The sequence below is a fragment of the Callionymus lyra genome, chromosome 1 (genome assembly GCF_982586985.1).
Source record: "Callionymus lyra chromosome 1, fCalLyr1.hap1.1, whole genome shotgun sequence".
Taxonomy (NCBI): domain Eukaryota; kingdom Metazoa; phylum Chordata; class Actinopteri; order Syngnathiformes; family Callionymidae; genus Callionymus; species Callionymus lyra.
Window position 1 is genome coordinate 6,947,275 of NC_141818.1, and position 24,706 is coordinate 6,971,980.

The 24,706-nt window shown below is 38.7% G+C and overlaps 3 protein-coding genes and 1 pseudogene across 5 annotated transcripts; 1 reads left to right on the plus strand and 3 right to left on the minus strand.

The window, feature by feature from the left end:
- Window positions 1–403: 403 nt before the first annotated feature.
- LOC148087674 (uncharacterized) lies at window positions 404–11,726 on the plus strand. 2 transcript variants are annotated; one of them, XM_087790361.1, is made up of 4 exons: window positions 404–550; window positions 3,107–3,349; window positions 5,841–6,248; window positions 11,594–11,726. In XM_087790361.1, exons 1-4 carry the CDS (start codon window positions 532–534, stop codon window positions 11,641–11,643), a joined length of 720 nt encoding a protein of 239 aa, XP_087646487.1. In that variant the 5' UTR covers window positions 404–531; the 3' UTR covers window positions 11,644–11,726. The 2 variants fall into 2 exon arrangements, with proteins under 2 accessions (XP_087646487.1, XP_087646486.1); XM_087790360.1 differs by lacking the exon at window positions 11,594–11,726 and having other exon boundaries at window positions 5,841–9,314.
- LOC148087675 (uncharacterized) lies at window positions 10,252–14,778 on the minus strand. Its single transcript, XM_087790373.1, has 2 exons — window positions 14,626–14,778; window positions 10,252–12,037 (listed from the first exon to the last, which is right to left on the minus strand). The coding sequence occupies exons 1-2, from the start codon at window positions 14,642–14,644 to the stop codon at window positions 10,800–10,802; spliced, it is 1,257 nt and encodes a 418-aa protein (XP_087646499.1). The 5' UTR covers window positions 14,645–14,778; the 3' UTR covers window positions 10,252–10,799.
- A 1,551-nt stretch (window positions 14,779–16,329) lies between these two features.
- Window positions 16,330–18,777, minus strand: LOC148087676 (uncharacterized). The gene is made up of 2 exons (XM_087790398.1): window positions 18,701–18,777; window positions 16,330–17,998 (listed from the first exon to the last, which is right to left on the minus strand). The coding sequence occupies exons 1-2, from the start codon at window positions 18,717–18,719 to the stop codon at window positions 16,785–16,787; spliced, it is 1,233 nt and encodes a 410-aa protein (XP_087646524.1). The 5' UTR covers window positions 18,720–18,777; the 3' UTR covers window positions 16,330–16,784.
- Window positions 18,778–21,950: 3,173 nt separating this feature from the next.
- LOC148087677 (uncharacterized) lies at window positions 21,951–23,968 on the minus strand (annotated as a pseudogene). The gene is made up of 2 exons (XR_015711312.1): window positions 23,896–23,968; window positions 21,951–23,226 (listed from the first exon to the last, which is right to left on the minus strand). The product of XR_015711312.1 is annotated as an uncharacterized LOC148087677 (transcript).
- Between the last annotated feature and the right edge of the window lie 738 nt (window positions 23,969–24,706).

A 24,706-nucleotide genomic window follows, 5' to 3' on the forward strand; every position in this document is an offset into this window, starting at 1 on the left:
ACATGTGTATACATCAGTACATGTTTATTGCTATTGTTGTAATCGCAACACGGGAAGCTTTTATGGTGATGACAGAACAAATAAAACGGCTGCAATTAATACAAATGAGATAAAAATAATGTGAATAAAATACATTAAAGTAGGATATAAAAATAAATAATTAATTAAAAATAAACACATTTTGATTTAATAGTATTTATGACCCTGTGGGGGGGATGTTCTGGTCCTGATTGATTATATATATATATATATTTCAGAGAGAAGGGGAGAGAGTGGACTCCTAAACAACCACACACCAGAAAGAATCCACCACATGGTGGCAGTGTTGTACTTAACTGCATCGTCTATCGGGCAAGAAGAAGAAGTGACTTCTGCTCATCCTCCATTTTGTCCTCACGGAACACAGAAGCAGCTCCTCTGTGTCTTTTGTTCGAGAATGAACTGGTGGATGAAACGGTTCACAGTTCGAATCTAATACCTGCCGTAACGATCACCTGCTTTTTACGCAAACGATAGAAATACCCGCCGGAGATGGTGACCAAGATTCCAGGTACACACATACACAAAATACGTGTAAGTTGACGTGTATGTCAACAAGCCTTCTCACAGATCGAGCGCCGCATGGCATTGTGGGTCAGGTCAGAGGTTAATGTCACTTCGATGCAGTGTTTTAAAAAAGTATATTTTATAACTAATTAATGGTTTCAATATTACAAAATGAAAATGTATCACATGACATATACGGCTGTAAACAGTGTTTTGGACAAAGTTTAAAGACAGCCATTGTTATCCGTATTGATCCGAAGTGAAATTGACCTTTGACCTGCATCGCGCTTGTACATGCGCAGTCGGAGCCGTGAGGAGGCTTATTGTGAAGTTTTTTTCTCTCTAGCTACTCTAAAGTAGAACCGCAGGATGTGAATAATAGCGACCGTCCGTTTAAAGGGTAACTCACTCACATGTTTCTAATGTTGAAGTCAACCTCTCCAAGATTCATTAAGTCTCTCATCATCACCATGTTTAGAACTTATTACTTTATAAAGTTCTCCCCCTCACCTGACATCTCTGCGAACGAGAGGTTACGAGAGCGGAGTCCATTATGGCGTAATAATGGCTTCACTCCTCCTCCAGCCAGCTGTCATCATGCTGTGCTTAGTTTCTATATTATAATACATTAGTTTATATATTATAAAAACAACCACACCAAATACAATAAAAAAAAAAGTTGAATTGTTTTGCGGCCCTTTTAGCACATTCCATGCGGCCCGCAGTCTTATTTATAAAATATAGTTTTTAAAACACTGCTTGGCGCGTCTCATTCGAAGTGACATTAACCTCTGACCTGACCCACAATGCCACGCGGCGCTGGATCTGTGAGAAGGCTTATTAGACTGCAACATTCATTGCTGTGATTTTTACACATTTAATTCAATACAGTTCCATGTTTTCCCAGATTTAAGACGGACTAGTTAACATTTTTTACATTTCTGATCAAATTAAAATTGTAATTTTTTAAACAAACAAAAGTAAAATACTGTAAGATGTGATGTGTTACTGTTCCTTTAAGACTGAGACAGGTGAGGGAGGGGGAACGCAAGCCTCAGCGACAGTGCTGTGTGGAGTTACGTCTTTTACCGTAATACTTTTGTTGTCAAATAGAAGGTAGAGTGATCACTGGAAAAAACTAGGAAACATTAATATTAAATATATCCACATTATACTAATACTTATTTTCAAAAAACTCAGTGAGCCGCATCAGGGGCTGAAAGAGCCGCTTGTTGCCGTCCCCTGGACTAGATCTATGGCAGTTATCGATTGTGGATAAATATGGATTAATAGCATCATAATCCTGTCATCTTTGACATTGATATAAGGGTCAAAGCAGCACTATTACATTTTAATTATCAATTTATTTTTATTTGTATATTAAAAACCTTTAACCTGCCATTAATAATTATCTGAGACATTTAATTTGGCTAAAAATAAAAATAAAAATTTGTTTTAAACAATCAATCAATATAAAAAATAAATAATACACCGATAAATAATTTAAAAAAAGGATTCGCAAACGTGGAATTTAAACGGTATAAAGTACGACTGTGATAATAAAGGATTACAAGGAAGACGCAGCTGATTTAATTCTCTTAATTTGGAAGCCAAACGTTTATTTCCTCCTACTGAGGGGAATTTACCATAAAGTTTAGCAAGAACTCTCTAGATTGAAATAGTTAGCTTGACAGCATTATGATGTCAGCGCTGTATTTTTATTAAAATGTTAGGTTACGATGACTCTATCACACGTTTTAATTTAAGGCCAAAATTTAGTTTTTTAATATTCTATTGTATTTTTCTTAGTCTTATCTCTTTTATTATACCATTGTAATTAAAACTGTTTCTGATCTTTCCTTTAACTGTAGATAAAGTCCATGCGCCTGTTATTTGCCACACAAACCGAGTTACTTTTTTCTAAAAGTCCACCTTGTTTCCTTTAGTTTTAAAAGTCTCTAAGCCTCAATAGACTGTGACGTAGTTTGATGAGGCTCATTAGCGTGTGCCTCAAACTTTGCCTTTTCACTGCGGTTGTATTTCCGATCAGCGAAATGAAATAAGACCCTTACAAACATTAAACTTTAATGGTTAAAGGCATCAGCCAGACTGTGGAAAATCAAGGCAAAAAAATGTAACTGTGAGCATTATATTGACGACATTCAGAGATACAGCAACCGGTGCGCGTCAATTGCATGTATCAACACAGTTTGATGGATTGCACGTTGAGATGTGAGGCACTGCCTCACCTCCCACCCCCGACTGCATGTCCCTGAAGTTAGTGTATCATGGACATTCACCCGATAACTATGTAACATAACTTGGGCATTTAATTGAAAGAACAAATAAACTGTGTGATTAATAAACAGCTCTGATCATTATTTACTTAATAAAAACATCATTAAACTCTAATCTCATGATGACGGAAACAGTAACTACCCAACATTAGTCAATTGTTTTCTATCTCTGTTTCACCCTCGAACTCATAGTGAGCAGAGCCTTGACTGGAACATGTTTCATATGATGAACTCGATCAATGAAAGTGTTTGTGTCTCAGCAGATGTTCAGCAGCTCCTGGTGAAGGAAGAAGAAGTTTCTACTGAGCAGCAGGAGCGCAGCTTCAGTCTGAGGCAGGAGGAGCAAGACTCTCGTCTCATTAAAGAGGAAGACGATTTAACTAAGTTCTCCTTCACTTCTGTCGACGTGACGATCAAAGGGGATGAAGATGAGGAGGAGCCCCAAACCAACATATCAGCTCAAAGCATTAAAATGGAAGTGGATGAGGAGGACTGCGTAGAACCAGGTGTGGCCGCCGACTCGAGTACCACTCTCCACTCTGACCATCAGAGCTCACTCTCTTCTGAATCTGATACTGATGACAGTGAGGACTGGAGAGAAACCAGCAACAATGAGTCCAGTTTAAACTCTAGTGACAATCCAAACGTTTATGTCAGGGGGAATAAGAATGAACAGGATCTGATATGTTCTGGATGTGGTGGGAAAAGTTTCTCAAAACTTTATCTGAAGAAACTTATGAAAGTTCATAATGGAGGAATACCTCTCATCTGCTCTCAGTGTGGCAAGTGTTTGATGGACACTGGAGAGAAATCTTTCAGCTGCAATCATTGTAAAGATATTTTCCCCACAAAAGGCCGCCTGAAGAAACACATGAGAGTTCACACTGGAGAAAACCCCTTAAAATGCCCTCAGTGTGGTCAGTCTTTTACACGGGGCTGGAACCTCAACCGGCACCTTAAAATTCATATTGGAGAAAGACCATTCAGTTGCTTGTATTGTTTAAAAGCATTTATAACAAGTGGGGAACTAAAGACACACGTTAAAACTCACACTGGGGAAAAACCTTTCAGCTGCTCTAAATGTGAGAAATGCTTTTCACAGAAAGGGAGCCTTACTAAACACATGAAAACACACGGTAAAGAACAACCTTCCAATTGCTCTAAGTGCGGTGCTTATTTTATAAACCGGGCAGACCTGAATAATCACATAAGATTTCATCCAGGAGAAAATCTTTTCATCTGCTCTTTTTGTGGCGAAGGTTTTGCACAGAGTGCGAATCTGGACGAACACATGAAAACACACACTGATAAAGAACCTTTTGTCTGCACTTTTAGTGGTAAATGTTTTCATAGCAGCGAGGAATTGAAGGAGCACATGAGAATTCACACTGGAGAATAAACTTTAATGATGGCAGTATCTGAATGGAAATGCAAATTCAAATCTTTCATAGACTCTCAGTGTTTTACACATTCACACTCTAAACTAAATGCACTGCTTTTCTGGGGCCTAGACTTTCTTTTCATCAGAAACCTCTTTAAGCGCTAATGGAAAAATTCTATATATTCTTATGTGAGTAAAGCCTGCGGTACACAGTAATGTCGCGACTTCTTGAGCTCCTTGGTGGTAAATAACAGCATGATCATGGATTATTTTGATCTAAATCTTTGGGACAATATAAACATGAATTAAGACTCGAATAGAACGGAAAAGCAGCTCCTCCCCGGCTTTGCTCTAAAAATAGCAGACTGACTCACCTGAGGACGTTTACCTTGTTCAGTGTAGCATGGAGATTAAAGAAACATTTCATTTAAAAGGGAGGTTTTACACAGAAGCTTAATGCTAAAAGAGCTTGCAAATACTTGTGTTTCTGCAGCAAGAAATCCGGTTTTACAACAACATGCTGGACTCATCTTTGTAGATCAATGGTCATCATTAATGATCTACGGCAGGACTTGTTCAATCCTGCTCCTGAATGACAATAAATGACTCTGTTATAAAATATATATGTATAACCAAGTGTTTCAGTGTCTTTAAATAACAAAAGAAACTTGGTTAATGAACTGGAAAGCTCACATATCTAATCTAATAACACACAGCAAATATGTCACATTCACATGCAGCCAGAGCAACTTCCTTTACAATGCCTTTTAATATACACAACCCATACTGAACAAATGTCGGCTGGAGCAATACATGTGTATGTTTAGTTTATGGTGATGACAGAACAAATAAAAAGACTGCAATAAATGTAAATGAGATCAAAATAACATGAATAAAATACATTAAAGTGGCATATAAATACAATAATTATTAATATATATTAATATTATTATATTTTAAATATTGTCAGTTTAAAGGGCAACTACAGTGAAAGTGTTGAAGTCTTCATCGCTAAGATGCATTAAAACACTCATAATCACAATGTAATTACTTTATAAACGTCTGAAATCCCGGCGAATGAGAGGTTAGCTGTGAACATTCCCCACTTTTTTTCTACAGAGATTCCCTTTGAGGTGGAGACTTCTGGAATTGATGATGCGCAATGACAAACATTGATGTTTGACCAATCACAGCAGAGAGGGTGTAGTTATGGTAAACAAGATTTCTTCTCCAGAAGAAAAAAAAACGTTTGTAGTGGGCGGGGCTTAAGCACATTATCTAATGTAAATATTTCAATAAAATTAGAGTTTTGAAAAGATACATTTACTGATGAGTACAATAGAGGTCAAAGATATATTTAAGACACACTTTTAACAAAACTTATGTATTAGATTGAAAGACTAATTAAACTGTGTGATCAAAAAAAAGCTGTGATCATTATTCATTTAATAAAAACATCATTAAAGTCTAATCTCATGATGACGGAAACAGTAACTACCAAACCCTATTCAATTGTTTTCTATCTCTGTTTCACCCTCGAACTCATAGTGAGCAGAGCCTTGACTTTAATATTCATATGATGAACTCGATCAATGAAAGTGTTTGTGTGTCTGCAGATGTTCAGCAGCTCCTGGTGAAGGAAGAAGAAGTTTCTACTGAGCAGCAGGAGCACAGCTTCACTCTAAGGCAGGAGGAGCAAGACACTCGTCTCATTAAAGAGGAAGACGATTTAACTAAGTTCTCCTTCACTTATATCGATGTGACGATCAAAGGGGATGAAGATGAGGAGGAGCCCCAAACCAACATATCAGCTCGAGGGATTAAAAATGAAGTGGACAAAGAGGACCGCGTAGAACCATGTGTAGCGGCGGATTTCAATACCACTCTCCACTCTGACCATCAGAGCTCACTCTCTTCTGAATCTGATACTGATGACAGTGAAGACTGGAGAGAAACCAGCAACACTCAGTCTAGTTCAAACTCTGTTATTCCAAAAACTTGTGTCAGGGAGTCTCAAGATGAACGTGAGTCACTGATTTGTTCTGGGTGTGGTGGGAAAAGTTTATCAGAAAATCATCCAAAGAAAAGTATGAGTAATGGAGAAAGACCTTGCATCTGCTCTCAGTTTGGAAAGTGTTTGATGGACAACACTGAAGCCCCCACTGGAGAAAAATATTTTAACTGCACTCATTGCAATAATAATTTTTCCACAAAAGGCAGCCTGAAGAGGCACATGAGAGTTCACACTGGAGAAAAACCATTCAATTGCTCTCAGTGTGGTCAATCTTTTACACAGAGCTGGAGCCTCAACAGGCACCTGAGAATTCATAATGGAGAGAAACCTTATATTTGCTCTTACTGTGATCAATGTTTTGCACAAGGAGGTACTCTTAAGGAACACATGAGAATTCACACTGGAGAAAAACCTTTTAGTTGCTCTCATTGTAATAAACGTTTCACTGCAAAAGGAAAACTAAAGGACCACATTAGAATTCATACTGGAGAAAAACCGTACAGTTGTACTCATTGTGGAACATGTTTTACTCTGAGACATCACCTGAAGGAACACGTGAGAACGCACACTGGAGAAAAACCTTTTAACTGCCCTTTTTGTGATAAAAGTTTTACATCAAGAGGTAGTATGACCGAGCACACGAGGATCCACACAGGAGAAAAGGCTTTCAGCTGCTCTCGTTGTGGTAAGAGTTTTACGCATAGAGGGAGCATGATCAGACACACAAGAATTCACATGTGAGAAGAACATTTCAGCTCCTCTCATTGTGATGAATATCTTTCACTGAGAGAAAGCCTCAAAGAACATGCCAAGTCTAATGACTTGTAACATTTGGAGTCATTGCTAATGAGGAAGTAATCAGTTTGTTCTGATCCCTTCATGTAGAGATGAAAGTCAACCATAAACAAAGGACCAAATATAAACAAATGTAAGGATGTCATAACTAAGTGTTGTTTCAAGCTTGTATTTTCTTGCTTTAGCTTAGCTACCTTTTTGTACAAAATATTTTGAAAAGATCCTATGCTGCTGACCAGTCTTGTGAAGACTTCCAAGGTCTCTCTACTCAGGGAAGAAGACTTCAAGTCATGAATGTGTTCAAGATGATATCAGTTACCAATGCATGGTGTAAAATATCTCTACAGGGAGTGCGGAAATATTAGGCAAGTTGTATTTTTGAGGATTAATTTTATTATTGAACAACAACCATGCTCTTAATTAACCCAAAACACTCATTAATATCAAAGGTGAATATTTTTGGAAGTTGGAGCAGGGCTTTTTTAGTTTTAGCTATTTTAGGAAGATATCTGTGTGTGCAGGTGACTTTTACTGTGCATAATTATTAGGCAACTTAACAAAAAACAAATATATACCCATTATAATTATTTATTTTCACCAGGGAAACCAATATAACAGTTCAACAATCACAAATATACATTTCTGACATTCAAAAACAAAACAAAAACAAATCAGTGACCAATATAGCCACCTTTCTTTGCAAGGACACTCAAAAGCCTGCCATCCATGGATTCTGTCAGTGTTTTGATCTGTTCACGATCAACATTGCGTGCAGCAGCAACCACAGCCTCCCAGACACGGTTCAGAGAGGTGTACTGTTTTCCCTCCTTGTAAATCTGACATTTGATGAGGGACCACAGGTTCTCTATGGGGTTCAGATCAGGTGAACAAGGAGGCCATGTCATTAGTTTTTCTTCTTTTAGACCCTTTCTTGCCAGCAATGATGGAGCATTGTCCTGCATGAAAATCATGTTTTTCTTGAAGGATGCCGACTTCTTCCTGTACCACTGCTTGAAGAAGGTGTCTTCCAGAAACTGGCAGTAGGACTGGGAGTTGAGCTTGACTCCATCCTCAACCCGAAAAGGCCCCACAAGCTCATCTTTGATGATACCAGCCCATACCAGTACCCCACCTCCACCTTGCTGGCGTCTGAGTCGGACTGGAGCTCTCTGCCCTTTACCGATCCAGCCACGGGCCCATCCATCTGGCCCATCAAGACTCACTCTCATTTCATCAGTCCATAAAACCTTAGAAAAATCAGTCTTGAGATATTTCTTGGCCCAGTCTACAAGTAGACGTTTCAGCATGTGTGTCTTGTTCAGTGGTGGTCGTTTTTCAGCCTTTCTTACCTTGGCCATGTCTCTGAGTATTGCACACCTTGTGCTTTTTGGCACTCCAGTGATGTTGCAGCTCTGAAATATGGCAAAACTGGTGGCAAGTGGCATCTTGGCAGCTCCATGCTTGACTTTTCTCAGTTCATGGGCAGTTATTTTGCGCCTTGGTTTTTCCACACGCTTTTTGCGACCCTGTTGACTATTTTGAATGAAACGCTTGATTGTTCGATGATCACGCTTCAGAAGCTTGGCAATTTTAAGAGTGCTGCATCCCTCTGCAAGATATCTCACTAATTTTGACTTTTCGGAGCCTGTCAAGTCCCTCTTCTGACCCATTTTGCCAAAGGAAAGGAAGTTGCCTAATAATTATGCACACCTGATATAGGGTGTTAAAGTCATTAGACCACACCCCTTCTCATTACAGAGATGCACATCACCTGATATGCGTAATTGGGAGTAGGCTTTCGAGCCTATACAACTTGGAGTAAGACAACATGCATAAAGAGCATGATGTGGTCAAAATACTCATTTGCCTAATAATTCTGCACTCCCGTGTATTGAGATTACATTTTCCCCTTGAAATATACGTTTGGGTTTTAGTCTTCTGCATACATTTGGTAAGACTGACTTAGACTTCACATAGAAACTCTGTTAACCCTCCTTACCTGTACCACACTGCCTCTCCTAAATGTTCAATGTGTTGTATTCCTGATATCTAAATGCAGCTAACAATCATTGGGATGCTTGTATGGATCTTTGCAAACAGACTAAAGTTACTGTTGACAATAGGTTCTTGACATTATCTTATTTAGGACTTTGTTCCTTGTTTCTTTACTCATGATCAAATATGTTTTATTTTGAAAATAAGTGTGCCTTTTGGCCATGTGAATGATTTATGATGCCCCCTGAGATCAATCTTTAATGCATATTGTTTTCTATCCCCAAAAAAGAACTACCTTATCCTGAAATATCAAATGGATTGTGGATAAAATAATAAAACTCAAATTCTCATTTTTTACTATTTGTTTGTACAAGTTATTCTCAGTGAGTTGCCGGCGTGCCTGAAGAAAATAGTCAGGAACGCAGACCTCTCCTGTGGAGGTTGGCTGCAGGGAATTTAAAGAAAATCCATCAGGCGTTTCCTGAGGAACATAGGAGTGACGGGGCTAAAGCTGAAGAAGGCATCCAAGGACTTGACAGAGAAGGCGGAAAGAGACAGCCTCTGCCTTGGCTTAGAAGAAAGGACATGTCGTGGGGAAAGCAAGGATCCTAGAAGTGGTTGCAGGGGGCATTAGGGAGATGTCCCTGCTGTGGCTCCACCACCCTGAGATGTTCCGAGATTAATGGAGCGAAACATCAATGAAGGGTGGCTTCTGTCGGAGGTGCATCAGGCAGAAACGCTCTGCGGGTATTCCCTACCTGTGCTTGTATCTAGTAAGGCAAGTTATTTTTTAAACAATGTGAGCCAAACTGAACAAAAACATTTTGGTTTTCTCGTACTGGTAGGAAATAAGATTTTCAACAAAAGATTTAATCCTTAGGCTTTTTAGTGACTGGATAAATCTGTCTGTGAAGAATGTGTGAAAAATGTAAACTTCGACACTGTGCAGTGGACATATTTCTGACCCAGATGAAGGCAATACAGCCAGAGTTGTGTTTCATATGGATTTAACTTCACCAGTTATTCAATTGTATTTCATTTCATTCATAATCAAGACACTTTTATAAGAATAGGTATATTGTTAATATAGCTTTATATTATAAATTGCACTTTTATTTGAAATAAGAAATACAAAAGATAGTTCTCAGTACTTTTTATTTGTGGTTATTTGAATTATTTTCAAGACACTGATAAAAATGACTACGAAAAAATCACGAGGCACAACACCAGACAAAAATGTTACAAACTATACTCTGTAGCTTATATCAACAATCTAGTCATTTTCATCAAAGTGTCTTGATGAATCAAATAAACACATGGAAAAAAAATACTTTATCTTCTTTGGTCTAGAACTGATTGATGAAGTGTAGGAAAATGTAACGGTAATCAATAAATGGCAGTGAAATCTGCTTCAGACTTTATTCCTGCATGTCAAATAATGAATCTACATTTAATAATTAAATGATATATTCAAAGAAAAGAAAAAAGGACACACTCTTTCTTTAGAAACATTGATATTCATTGTTTACTAAGTGAACTGAAACAAGTTTAAAGAAAATGTAAAAGACACCTTTCAAGATGAAAGAAAATTTATCAAGACATTAGACCAGTTCAATAGATAGACATGGGCCATGGTGGTCCTTCAAAAAATATCCAATTTGGCTCTCTGTTGATTTTTTTTAATTTATAAATGTTTGTTTAACTCAGTTAAAGATGCATAAATGCAGTATTTGTTGATATTGTGTATAAACAAAATAGAAGGAAGTCACTCCTAGATCATTGTGTGAATTCGCATGTGTCTATTCAGGCTCCCTCTTTGTGTAAAACATTTATCACACTGAGAGCAAATGAAAGGTTTTTCTCCACTGTGAACTCTCATGTGTGCTTTCAGGTTCCCTATTTGAGTAAAACAGATACCACACTGAGAGCAGCTAAAAGGTTTTTCTCCAGTGTGAATTCTTGTGTGCTCTTTCAGACTTTCTCTTGTTGGAAAACATTTGCTACAATAAAGGCAGACAAATGGTTTTTCTCCTGTGTGAGTTCTGATGTGTTCCTTAAGGTGTTGTCTCAGTGTAAAACTTTTATTGCACTCAGTGCAGCTATAAGGTTTCTCTCCAGTGTGAATTCTCATGTGTACATTGAGATGCTCTTTTTGTGCAAAGCTGTTGCCACACTGGGAGCAGATAAACGGTTTTTCTCCAGTGTGAATTCTCATATGTCCCTTAAGGCTCCCTCTCCATGTAAAACATTTCCCACACTGAGAGCAACTGAAAGGTTTTTCCCCTGTGTGAATTTTAATGTGATCTTCTAAGTGCCCACTCTGTGTAAAGCATTTTCCACACTGAGAGCAGCTGAATGGTTTTTCTCTAGTGTGAATTCTCATATGTTCATTTAGGGTCCTTTTCTGTGTATAGCATTTACCACACTGGGAGCAGATGAAAGGCTTTTCTCCAGTGTGAACTCTCACGTGAACATCAAGAATTGAAGTACAATCAAAACATTTTCCGCAAAACAAACAAGTCAAAGGTTCTCCAGTGCCTGATTTTGTGTGCTTTGTCATTTCAGCCTGTGAAGAACATATTCTCCCACATCCAGAGCAGATCAGTGACTCATGATCATCTTTCTTCTCACTGACATCGACTGTCGGATTCTCCACAGAGTTCAAACTTGACTGAGAGGTTTCCCTCCAGTCTTCACTGTCATCAGTGTCAGAGTCGCTAAAGAGTGACCTCTGGTGGTCACAGAGAATTGTATCCAAGTCGGTGACTGGTTCTGGTCCTCCAAATTTGTCTTCATCATCTTCCGTTTTCATGTGTTGAGTTGATTTGCTGGTCAAAGGCTCTTCTTCATCTTCAATTTTAACTTTGACCTTGGTAAAAAATGCGTTATTAAAATCTTCTTTTTCTTCTTTAATGAGATGAGGTTCTTGTATCTCGTGACTCAGACTGGAGCTGCACTCCTGCTGCTCAGTAAAAAGTTCTTCTTCCTTCACCAGCAGCTGCTGAACATCTGCAGAGACACGAACATGATGATAGATCAGCTATCAGGAGATACATCACACTTAAGAGGTGAGTGACAGCACAACAAAAGCAGACAGAGAACATTTATTTATTTATAAATCCCCAAAATTAGGTATTTTGGTGATCGAGCAGCCAGCAAACATGGGTGAGGCAGTTGAGAGCTGTGCCCCATATCTGATTGATCTAATATAAACTGGGTCACATGACACGTGCTTGTTGCCGTTCCTCGGCATATTGCTAACATGAACTTCACATTATGTTATTGTTAGATTGGAAATTATTATACACTATACGTATACGCCATAAGTTAAATTAATGCTAAAAAGATAATAAAAATATAGAATATAAATTACTAGCCTCATCTAAGAGCTTAAACGTTTGAATACACATTCACAACCAACATTTCACTTCATACTGATATACACTGTCTCAAGGCTAGCTTGAAACAGACTAGAGATAAATCAGAGACTTAATGAAGTATCTTTCTGTCTGCCCAGTTCACACCTGTGGGCGTGAAACAAAAGGGCAAAACGGAACACACCCAAAAAGGGGGGGCTGGAAGACAAAGGAACTTGCCCACACGGCGGGGAGGCAGGGAGGTTGCTCTCCAGGTGACCCGAGACAGGAACTAACATGAAAGAACCACTGCCCCGGAAGAGACGACCCCCTGGACAGGAAACTTTCCCTTAAATACAAAGAAGCCCCATAACCCGGGACCGTCTTTCCCGGAGCTATTGACCTGTAGAGCTGCCGGCAAAGATCGAGTCCTTTCGATCGTAAAGTTGTATTTTTGTTTGACTTGAAGCGGCGAATAAACGACCGTACACTCTGCATTTTGACCTTTTCTCTCCATAAAGCAAAGTATTAAGACCCGGACGTGACGTCGTGTTGGAGCGACAGAAACTGACTAGTTTTAATCGTTTTATTATACAGAATGTCTCTCTACAGTCTGTCTAAAGTCTTTAACATATGTGTGAAAGAATCTTTGCTGCCGGTTATACAAAAAGATAAATAATTTTGATAGACAACCTTTTTTTTTTAAATCGACAAAAGAAGCAGAAGGTTATGTTGGAAAAAAATATTATATTTTTCTGAAGATCAGAATTAAATGTATGCACACACCTCTATACTACTGATTTGATTTTCATTACACACGAATGCCTCAATGAAAAAAAAACTTTTAGCTATTCGAGATTTTTATATATTAGTCAAGATATTTCTTTCAAATCAATATATGAATTAATTAATCTTATTTTAAGCGTAGAATACAGGCCTCCAGGGAAGAGGTGTTATGTGTTGATTCTATACAACAGGGGTCTGGAACCTTTTTGACTCAGAGAGCCAGCAAAATATTTGGAAATGTATTTCAGTGAGAGCCATATAAATAATATTCAGATGTAAGAATCTGTGCTTGACACGAATTCAAGCCCTTTTCCTTTGTTCATCAAAATCAACAAAGAATTCAGACGGGTTCATCCCTTTCCATGCCTCCATTTCAATATGTCCATCATATTTAAATGAAGCACAAGACTAAAATTTCTCCATTTCTGTGATCATGAAAAAACAAAAACAAATGAAAACATGAATTCAAACTAACAGTTTATATTTGTTAATTTTAAACATGTCTGATATGAATCACACAAGTGGATTAATTAAATTTCAGATGAAGTTTAACGAGAATAAAACTGTTCATCAGTAACTTCACATCATCATCGCTTTGTCTGATCGTCTCTGACGTCATTAGAATGTGTGGCTCACCTGCACCTGTTTAACGTGTTTGTGTTTCTGCGTATTCTTATTACATTCGTGAGATAAAGGTAATTTACAAATAGTCATCATGTGATGTTGTATTAATGCAAGTGTGTTTTAAGGACCGCGATCACAAAAGGAAAACCAGCATTTGTTTTCTGAATTGCGTAAAATGACTGTCGCACGTTTTGCTCTTTTTATTCTCGATTCATATGATCTTTTCCGTGCGTTCAGTGGAAGAGGCAGGAGCTCTGATTGGCTGCTGTGCATGTCAATCAAATTTTCAACCAATCGGCACAATAACCATTTGATTGACATGCACAGCAGCCAATCAGAGCTCTCTTTACTATTTTCTTATATCATATTTTATTAAATCACGCGATCTACTCGCAACAGCTTCTCGCGATCGACGTATTGCCCACCACTGAAACAAGTGATAATATTTTATGTTTTATCTGAAAAGCCGAAATCTGCGAGCCAGATGCAATCATCAAAAGAGCCACACCTGGCTCGCGAGCCATAGGTTCCCGACCCCTGCTATACAACCTTGCGTTGGTCGTTCTATACAATAACTATAGTATTTTGTTCTCGATCTAAAAATCTAAAAAATCTAAAATCTAAAAAAAAAAAGCCGCATATCAACCTGAACATGATGTAAACATGTAGTTTTGAGTTAAACTGACGACAGCTTCTCAACATTCTCACATCAACACACGTGTTTCTACGTCATTAATACAATTGTGCACGTTTACCTATTTTTGTACGTATTATACATCACAAAGGTGTAGTGTTAACTAAATAAACTCGAGTGTGTGTGTGTGTGTGTACCTGGTGTGTTGCTCTCCATTGCCAGCCACGATTCTCTTTCGTTTCTTTGTCGTAATGTGGAGGGAAACGTATCAGCGTGAATCGAGATCTTTGACAGTCTGGACAGTTTAAGAAAGCAGAGGAGATACGAGAGCAGATCAGGTCAAATCCTCATCTGAGCAGAAAATGGAGGAGTGGGCGGAGCTATCTTTCTTTGCGCGTCATGAAGATCCCGCACATGCGCACATCTGTCCTGACAAAACTAAATTGTTCTGCGGTGCAAAAATTAACGACGTACGTGGATTTAAACTTTTTTTTAAAAATGTGAAAACGCTGAAAGTATTTAAGGTAGATATATAAATGTTTGAATATGAGAGTTTTGATAATATATTAGCGTACTATATTATCGAAACTTTCAACAGTCCTACTATTAGTAGGACTGTTTTTCGTCAAATCCTTCACTAATTTAACATTATCTGTTTCCTGTGAAGGTGAGCGCGTTTGTTTAATTTCCTCCCTGTACGTGTGTTTTTTTTAAATGAATGATGTGCGTGTGTGTGTGTTTACGTCAGTGATCCGTCTCGATATGAGTGTAAGTAAGTAATTTTTATTTGTATAGCGTTTTTCCAGACCAGGGTCACAAAGCGCGTAAACAATCAAAACAATATTCAATAAAATATATACTTTAAAGTTAAATGATAAAAGATAAAACTGAGAACACAACAGGAGTTCCAGAAAATCAAGGAAAAGCCTGAACAAATAAAAACGTCTTAAAATGTTTCTTGAAGGAGTCAGTAGATCCATCAAGTGCAAAGAGAGAGGAAGATCGTTCCAAAGCTTAGGAGCAACAGCCTGGAAGGATTTCTCTCCTCTGGTCCTGAACCGTGTGCCAGGAACCATCAATAGATTCTGATCCACAGACCTCAGAGCCCGAGCTGGGGTGTAAGGCTGGATCAGATCAGTGATGTAATGAGGAGTCTGACCATGAATAGATCTGAAAGTAAGAACCAGAATTTTAAAGTTGATCCTGAAAGAAACTGGAAGCCAGTGAAGAGTTTTAAGGATCGGAGAAATGTGAGTTCTTCTACTTGAGCGGGTCAGAATTCTTGCTGCAGAGTTCTGAATCAATTGCAGGTGAGACACCTCCTTCTTGTTAAGACATGAAAACAAACTGTTGCAATAGTCCAGACAAGAAGACGCAAACGAATGGATTACAAGATGTGCATAATGACGACATACATGTACGCCGCTGGCGCATTGCATGCCGGGTAGCGAGAGAAAGGGTGCTGATGTGAACCCGGGGCGGAGAGCTTATATGTTTTTTTTCTTTACACTGTAGAATAAAAGATTGAACTCACGAGTGTTCAGCAAAGAAAAGTGACTGACCTGATCTCAAGGTTGTATGAGACATAATAATAACGGTACTAACATAAGAGTTGATATGAGATTGCAGTCTAGTAGAGGATTATAGGCAGGAGTTGAGCGTGTAAGACTGGAGTCCTGGTCCGAGATCTATATGTAATAATACATCTGGTTTACAAACTGGATCTTATCATGAAGTGACATTCAATTTACAACCTCACCAAACCTGGTGAAGTTTTCATGTTTTTGTTTCTCCTCTTTGTGTTCTTCCCTCCACCCTATTTGGGTATCTTCTACGTGAGGAGTTATTCTGCATAATCAATAACTTTCGATCACGACCAAATCTAAAGTCTCTTTTCAACTCAACTTTATTTATAAAGCACTTTAAAACCACAGCAGTTGACACAAAGTGCTGTAAAAGAACAAAACAATATTATGTAAAATAACTGTTAAAAACAATAAGATAATACAATACAAACAGATAAAACAAGTAGAAGGCACTAAGAACAGCTAACAAGGCCCATGCTGTTATAAAAGCAAGGGAATAAAAATAGTTCTTGAGAGTAGTTAAAAGAGCAGGTAAAAGGTTTTTCACCTCTGTGAGTTCCCACATGTGTCCCAAGATGATCACCCTGAAAAAATATACCATACAGCGAGCAGACAAAAGGCTTATCTCCAGTGTGAGTACTTGTGTGCGTCTTCAAACTCCCTCTCTGGGCAAAGGAATTACCACACTGCAAGCAGATGAAAGGTTTTTCTCGTGTGTGAATTCTCGTGTGTTTCTTTAAACTTTCGTTCAGGGTAAAAGAATTACCACACTACGAGCAGGGAAACGTTTTTTCTCCACTGTGAGTTTTCACATGTGTCACAAAAGGCCCTCTCTGAGTAAAGGATTTACCACAATGCCAGCAGATGAAATGTTTTTCTCCTGTGTGAGTTCTCATGTGTTTCTTCAAACTCTCTAACAGAGTAAAGGATTTATCACACTGTGAGCAGATGAAAGGTTTTTCTCCAGTGTGCGTTCTCATGTGTATCTTCAAACCCCAACTGGCAGTAAAAGAATTACCACACTGCGAGCAGGTATAAGGTTTTTCTCCAGTGTGCGTTCTCATGTGTATCTTCAACCCCCCGCTCTCAGTAAAAGAATTACCACACTGAGAACAGGTATAAGGTTTTTCTCCAGTGTGAGTTCTCATGTGTTTCTTCAAACTCCCTGTCTGAGAATAAGATTTACCACACTGCGAGCAGGTAAAAGGTTTTTCTCCAGTGTGAGTTCTCATGTGTTTCTTCAAACTCTCTCTCTGATTAAATGATTTACCACAGCGCGAGCAGGTAAAAGGTTTTTCTCCAGTGTGAGTTCTCATGTGTCTCTTCAAACTCCCTCTCTGAGTAAAGGATTTACCACACTGATAGCAAGAGTTGTCTAAAGTGTGAATTCTCTTGTGATTGTTCAGAGTCTTCCTCTTTAAGAAACGTTTTCCACAAAACGAACAACTAAAGGGTTCTTGACAGCAGTCTTTTGTGTGTTTACTCAGTCCAGATTTTGAAGAACATTTCTTCCCACATCCAGAGCAGATCAGTGATTTGTATTCATCATCATCTTCCTTCTCACCGACATGAACGTTTGGATTCTCCACAGAGTTTGAACCTAACTGAGTGTTACTGGTTTCGCTCCAGTCTTCACTGTCATCAGTGTCCGATTCAGAAGACAGCCCCCTCTGGTGGTCAGGATGGAGAGGTGTATGCAAGTAGCTGGCTGGTTCTGGTCCTCCACAGTTGTCTTCGTCATCTTCTGCCTTAATTTGAGGAGCCAGGTTTTTGGTGACATCCTCATATTCATTCTTCACATCAACAGGCGTGTGGAAGAAATGGGAGATTTTTTTTTCTTTCTCTTGTATTTTGGGACTGTAGCTGCACTTCCGTTCCTCAACTTCTTCTTTAATAAAATGATGTTCTTGTTCCTCCTTAATCAGACTGTAACAGCCCTCATGTCCCTCAACGTCTTCTTTGATCACCAGCAGCTGCTGGACATCTGCAGGGACACAAACACACCCGACTCACTGACCAATCAAATATGTATTAACTATTGTTGGTGTTGTATCAGTGGACGTGTTATATACGCGTTATACATTTATAATTCACAAGTCAGTGATTACTCAAAAGTTATCACGCACGTCATAATATTGTCATATTACATTATCTCTCAGTGCTGAGAAACCTCAGTTTTTTACCCAGAACACCTTGCAAGAGAGACACCCAGGAAGCATCCTTAGAAGGTGACTGAGCCTGTAATGCATTACATGTTGCTGTTACTCAGTAGCTTAAGGCATTACAAAATAATTATATTAATCATTTACTTGGAACAACTACCAGTAAGATGCATTAATTTCATTTTAAATAAATGATTTCTTTCATAAATATTCAGCTTTTTTAAAGTCTGCTGGTAGAACAAATCACTCTGAATTCATTTAAAGCACATTATGTGCATTTGTAATAATATCTTATTTGAATATTGCTCAAAATAATCTTTGTTTGAAATGTTTACTTTTCCTTGAAGCCAAGATCTAATCTTTGATTGTTGATTAAACACTAACATGGCATGTATTCTAGTTGCTCGTCCTGTGTTCTCTCCGGTCCTTTTCATGATATCATGTTCACTGCGTCATATTAATGACGTACAAAACGTATCAACAACGTCATTATTCCCACCTTAGATACAAATATATGTGAGTACCTGGATGTATGGTCTCCATCTCCGTTTGGTGGAGTTGCTTCGGTGTGTTCTGGTGGAAGAAAATGGAGGAGAGTGAAGATCCGTATTTACCACTAAGTCACGTGGGACAGTTTTCTTCTTCTGACGTCGTAGTTAGTTCACTCTGTTGCCATCTAACGGCCTAAATGTGTACTTCAACACAGTCAAGAATATTTAGACTGTCGATACATAGAAACATTTTAAATTAGAATTCCATTAAAGATTAGTTTGAAATAAATCAACTTCAAATTAGTAAAAAAAATTAAAAATATACGTTTTTAAAAGGATATGAAAGTATGAATCACAGACCAAAAGGTTCACATGAGTGTTTAGTTAAAGACGTTGACATTAAAGGATCTTTGATGTGGTCCACCAGTTTCCTCCTCAGATTCAGGTAGAAGTCTTTATGCTCCTGCCCTGACAACATGTTCTTTTGATAATGACCTCTAGCGGCCAAAATAGAAACAGACGAACTCGCAAGATGAATATATATCATGAGTTGTTTCTTACTGTTGGACCGAAGCAAGTGTCTTACCTCTCAGTATTATCATGTTGAGAAGTTCACATCCGAGACACAATCATAATCAAACGGTAACACACACGTGTTTGTACTTAAACGAGTGGACATTAAATTAAACTTCTTTTTTTTTTTAAAGCAGCAAAAGCCAGTTCCTTTATATGATCATGTGTTCAGAGCCACCTCCCTCGAGAATACATTTCTATGAAAACAATATCACATGATGAATATGCAAGAAAGCAGCAAACTGTTGATTATTTATTTCATTTTGCCGGTTATTTTTTATTTTTATTCATTTTCTTGAATGTCTTCATTACTGTATTCATGTTTTGCATTGTGGGTTAGAGAGGACCACAATTTCATTCATGCTGTATGTCTTAATACATGCATATTTGACAATAAAAGAACTTGAACTTTTATATATATTATAAGTGTATATACACGTGTGCGTGTTGCACAGGTGAGCCACAATTTCTATTCAAGCACATAGATGATCTGAAAATCGTCACGTTGTCATGACTACTCAGCGCTTCTTGTCGCTGATTCATATTTTTATTCTCTTAAGACGTTCCTAACAGGCTCTTGATTGTCTGTGTAAATAACTATTCATGTTAAAAAACTCTGTATGTATAATATAAACATTTTATGAACAAATGAACAAATAGAAACTGTTAATTCAGATCAAATTCATGTTTTTTATTGTGTTCTCTGCAGAGTAGTCTCCCTGCTTCATTTAAAAGTGATTGTTTCGTTTTGATTCATAGTCGCTCATATGGGTTCAGATCGCGGGGGCAGCAACTTCATCAGGGAGCCCAGACTTTCCACGCCCCAGCTACATTATTTAGCTCCTCTCGGGGGACCCAAAGGTGTTTCCAGACCAGCTGGGAGAGATAGTCTCTCCAGCACGTCCTGGGTCTGCCCTGTGGTCTCCTACCGGTGGGATTGCCCTGAACGAACACCTCACTAGTGGGACGTCCTGGAGGCATCCTAATCAGATGACGTCTTTCCCTGTGACCTGGTTTGTGGCAAATACAAACCGTTTCCAATTTTTTATGTTCTCCTCTTTGTGTTATTCCCTTCCCCTTATTTGGGTATCTTCTAGGTGAGGAGTTAACAATAAATCTACCATGGCCTCTACCTTGATAGAAAACGTCTGTCACCATCCAAACTGTCCACAACGAAAAAATTATCATTTTCTCTGCATGTTTGACTTACTTGACCTAATACTCTTGGCCCCCTTGGGAGCATAAGGCGTCCATCATGCCAAACAGGTCGGAATGTTCTGAAAGCATAGCTTGCTTTGTTGATGCGCACCTCGAAATCTTTATCAGCTCCTCCATCTGTGCTGATGTTACTTCCCAGGTTGAAAACTCAACTACATCTTCCAGGGATTTCTCCTCAATTGTGATTGGTTGGTGGGATTTGGTGTTGAGCCTCATGACCTTGGTCTTCCCAGCGTTTATTGTGAGTCCTAACTGTTCACTAAGTACATGCAGTTTGGTGGTTTTTCGTTGAATGTGTGTATGTGATCCTGAGATCAGAGCCAGGTCATCTGCAAAATGAAGGTCTTCCAGTTGTTCAAAAGGGTTCCACTTTATTCCTGTCCTTTGACCATCTACTGACATCTTCATGACCAAGTTGATGGCGATAAGGAAGAGAAGGGGTTACAGTAGGCAACCTTGGCATACTTCTGTTTCTATGTGGAGGGTGTCCTAGAGCTTACCATTTGGGACGACTTGACCTGTGACTCCATCATACATGCATTTGATGATGTTGACCAGTTTTATTGGTATTCCATAGTGATGAAGTAGCTGCCATAAGATGTTTCTGTCCAGACTGTCGAAAGCCTTTTCAAAGTCGAGAAAGTTTATGAACAGCGATGACTGCTATTCAATGCATTGTTCGACAATTATTCTGAGTGATGCAATATGATCTAAAAAGGACTTGTTTTTATGGAAACCTGCTTCTTCTCTTCTGAAACTTTTGTCCAGTGGTTCTTGAATTCTGTCTAGGAAAACACAGCAGATGATTTTGCTGGGGGCTGAGAGGAGCGTGATGCCTCTCCAGTTTTTACATTCACTAAGATTCCCTTTCTTTGGCACTGTGATGATTAAGCCCTCCTTCTAGTCAGTGGGAGTCTCCTCTTTTTCCCAGATGTCATTTAGAAGCCAATGGGGGATACCAGGTGTAGCGTTGGTGTCTGCTTTCAGTACATCAGGTGGGATGTTGTCCTTCCCAGGTGCCCTGCCCATCTTCAGCTTTTTGATAGCCTGCCGTATTTTCTCTTATCCTTCCACAGTTGATGTTAAGGTCTTTTCCTGCTTCTTCAGTGACTTGTGGGTCTATTGAGGACCTCTTCAAAGTGTTCCTTCCAGCGCTCCAATTGCTGGGACTCTTTGGTGAGAAGGTTCCCCTGCTTTTCCCTAATAAGCCGCCTTGTGTTGACTTTTCCCCAGACAGTTGACGGGTTATTCTGTACAGTTCCTAAGCATTCCTATCTCTGCTGTTTCCGCTTCATTGGCCAGCTCTTCCTTTTGTGCTTTCTTGTCCCTTTAAGCTTTTACGGACAATCCTGTTCTTTTCTTGGTAATCCTGTCGGAGGCGTTTCTTGTTGTTGTCATCGGTCTCTCTGTTAAGTTTGGCTTTGATATCATGTCTATCTTCGATCTCTTTCCAGGTTGCATCTGTGGGCCAGATCTCTTTAGCCCAGAACAGATTTGCATTTTCATGTGTTTATTTAGACTCCTCTTCAGGGTAAAAGAATGACCACACTGCGAGCATGAAAAAGCTTTTTCTCCTGTGTGTGTTCTCATGTGTGTCTTCAAACTCTCTCTATGAGAAAAGGATTCACCACACTGTGAGCAGATGAAAGGTTTTTCTCCAGTGTGTGTTCTCATGTGTATTTTCAAACTCCCTCTGGTAGTAAAAGAATTACCACACTGCGAGCAGGTAAACGGTTTTTCTCCCGTATGAGTTCTCATGTGTTTCTTCAGATTCACTTTCAGTGTAAAGGATTTACCACACTGTGAGCAGATGAAAGGTTTTTCTCCAGTGTGAGTTCTCATGTGTCTCTTCAGATTCACTTTCAGTGTAAAGGATTTACCACACTGTGAGCAGATGAAAGGTTTTTCTCCAGTGTGTGTTATCATGTGTATCTTCAAACTCCTTCTGGCAGTAAAAGAATTACCACACTGCGAGCAGGTAAACGGTTTTTCTCCAGTATGAGTTTTCATGTGTGTCTTCAGATTCACTGTCTGAGTAAAGGATTTACCACACTGCGTGCAGGTAAAAGGTTTTTCTCCAGTGTGAATTCTCATGTGTTTCGTCAAACTCCCTGTCTGAGTAAAGGATTTACCACACTGCGTGCAGATGAAAGGTTTTTCTAAAGTGTGAATTTTCTTGTGATTGTTCAGAGTCTTCCTCTTTAAAAAACATTTTCCACAAAACGAACAACTAAAAGGTTCTTGACTGCAGTATTTTGTGTGTTTACTCAGTCCAGATTTTGAAGAACATTTCTTCCCACATCCAGAGCAGATCAGTGATTTGTACTCATCATCATCTTCTTTCTCACCGCCATGAACGTTTGGATTCTCCACAGAGTTTGAACCTAACTGAGTGTTACTGGTTTCGCTCCAGTCTTCACTGTCATCAGTGTCAGATTCAGAAGACAGCCCCCTCTGGTGGTCAGGATGGAGAGGTGTATGCAAGTAGCTGACAGGTTCTGGTCCTCCACGGTTTTCTCCATCATCTTCTGCCTTAATTTGAGGAGTCAGGTTTTTGGTGACATCCTCATATTCATTCTTCACATCAACAGGCGTGTGGAAGAACTGGGAGGGATTTCTTTCTTTCTCTTGTATTTTGGGACTGTAGCTGCACTTCCGTCCCTCAACTTCTTCTTTAATAAAATGATGTTCTTGTTCCTCCTTAATCAGACTGTAACAGCCCTCATGTCCCTCAACGTCTTCTTTGATCACCATCGGCTGCTGGACATCTGCAGGGACACAAACACACCCGACTCACTGACCAATCAAATATTTATTAACTATTGTTGGTGTTGTATCAGTGGACGTGTTATATACGCGTTATACATTTATAATTCACAAGTCAGTGATTGCTCAAAAGTTATCACGTACGTCATAATATTGTCATATTACATTATCTCTCAGTGCTAAGAAACCTCAGTTTTTTACCCAAAAAAGGTGACTGAGCCTGTAATGCATTACATGTTGCTGTTACTCAGCAGTTTAAGGCATTACAAAATAATTATATTAATCATTATTTTTGGTACAACTACCAGTAGAATGCATTAGTTTTCATTTTAAATAAATGATTTCTTTAATAAAAATTCAGCTTTTTTAAAGTCTGCTGGTAGAACAAATCACCCTGAAGTCATTTAAAGCACATAATGTCCATTTGTAATAATATCTTATTTGAATATTGCTCAAAATAATCTTTGTTTGAAACGTTTACTTTTCTTTTGAAGCCAAGGTCTAATCCTTGATTGTTGATTAAACACTAACATGGCATGTATTCTAGTTGCTCGTCCTGTGTTCTCTCAGGTCCTTTTCATGATATCATGTTCACTGCGTCATATTAATGACGTACACAACGTATCAACAACGTCATTATTCCCACCTTAGATACAAATATATGTGAGTACCTGGATTTATGGTCTCCATCTCCAGCTGTATTCTCCTCCGTTTGGTGGAGCTGCCTCGGTGTGTTCTGGTGGAAGAAAATGGAGGAGCGTGAAGCTCCTTTGTTTACCACTAAGTCATGTGGGACAGTTTTCTTCTTCTGACGTCGTAGTTAGTTCACTCTGTTGCCATCTAATGGCCTAAATGTGTACTTCAACACAGTCAAGATTATTTAGACTGTCGATACATAGACACGTTTTAAATTAGAATTCCATTAAAGATTAGTTTGAAATAAATCAACTTCAAATTAGTTAAAAAATTAAAAATATATGTTTTTAAAAGGATATGAAAGTATGAATCACAGACCAAAATGTTCACATGAGTGTTTAGTTAAAGACGTTGACAGTAAAGGATCTTTGATGTGGTCCATCAGTTTCCTCCTCAGATTCAGGTAGAAGTCTTTATGCTCCTGCCCTGACAACATGTTTTTTTGATAATGACCTCTAGCGGCCAAAATAGAAACAGACGAACTCGCAAGATGAATATATATCATGAGTTGTTTCTTACTGTTGGACCGAAGCAAGTGTCTTACCTCTCAGTATTATCATGTTAAGAAGTTCACATCCGAGACACAATCATAATCAAACGGTAACACACAAGTGTTTGTATTTAAACGAGTGGACATTAAATTAAACTTATTATTTTTTTAAAAGCAGCAAAAGCCAGTTCCTTTATATGATCATGTGTTCAGAGCCACCTCCCTCGAGAACACATTTCTATAAAAACAATATCACATGATGAATATGCAAGATATCAGCAAACTGTTGATTATTT

Coding starts and splice junctions, on each gene's coding strand:
- LOC148087674 (XM_087790360.1), top strand. Junction 3,350..5,840: donor GGAGGACTGCGTAGAACCAG/GTGTGGCCGCCG, acceptor GTGTGTCTGCAG/ATGTTCAGCAGCTCCTGGTG.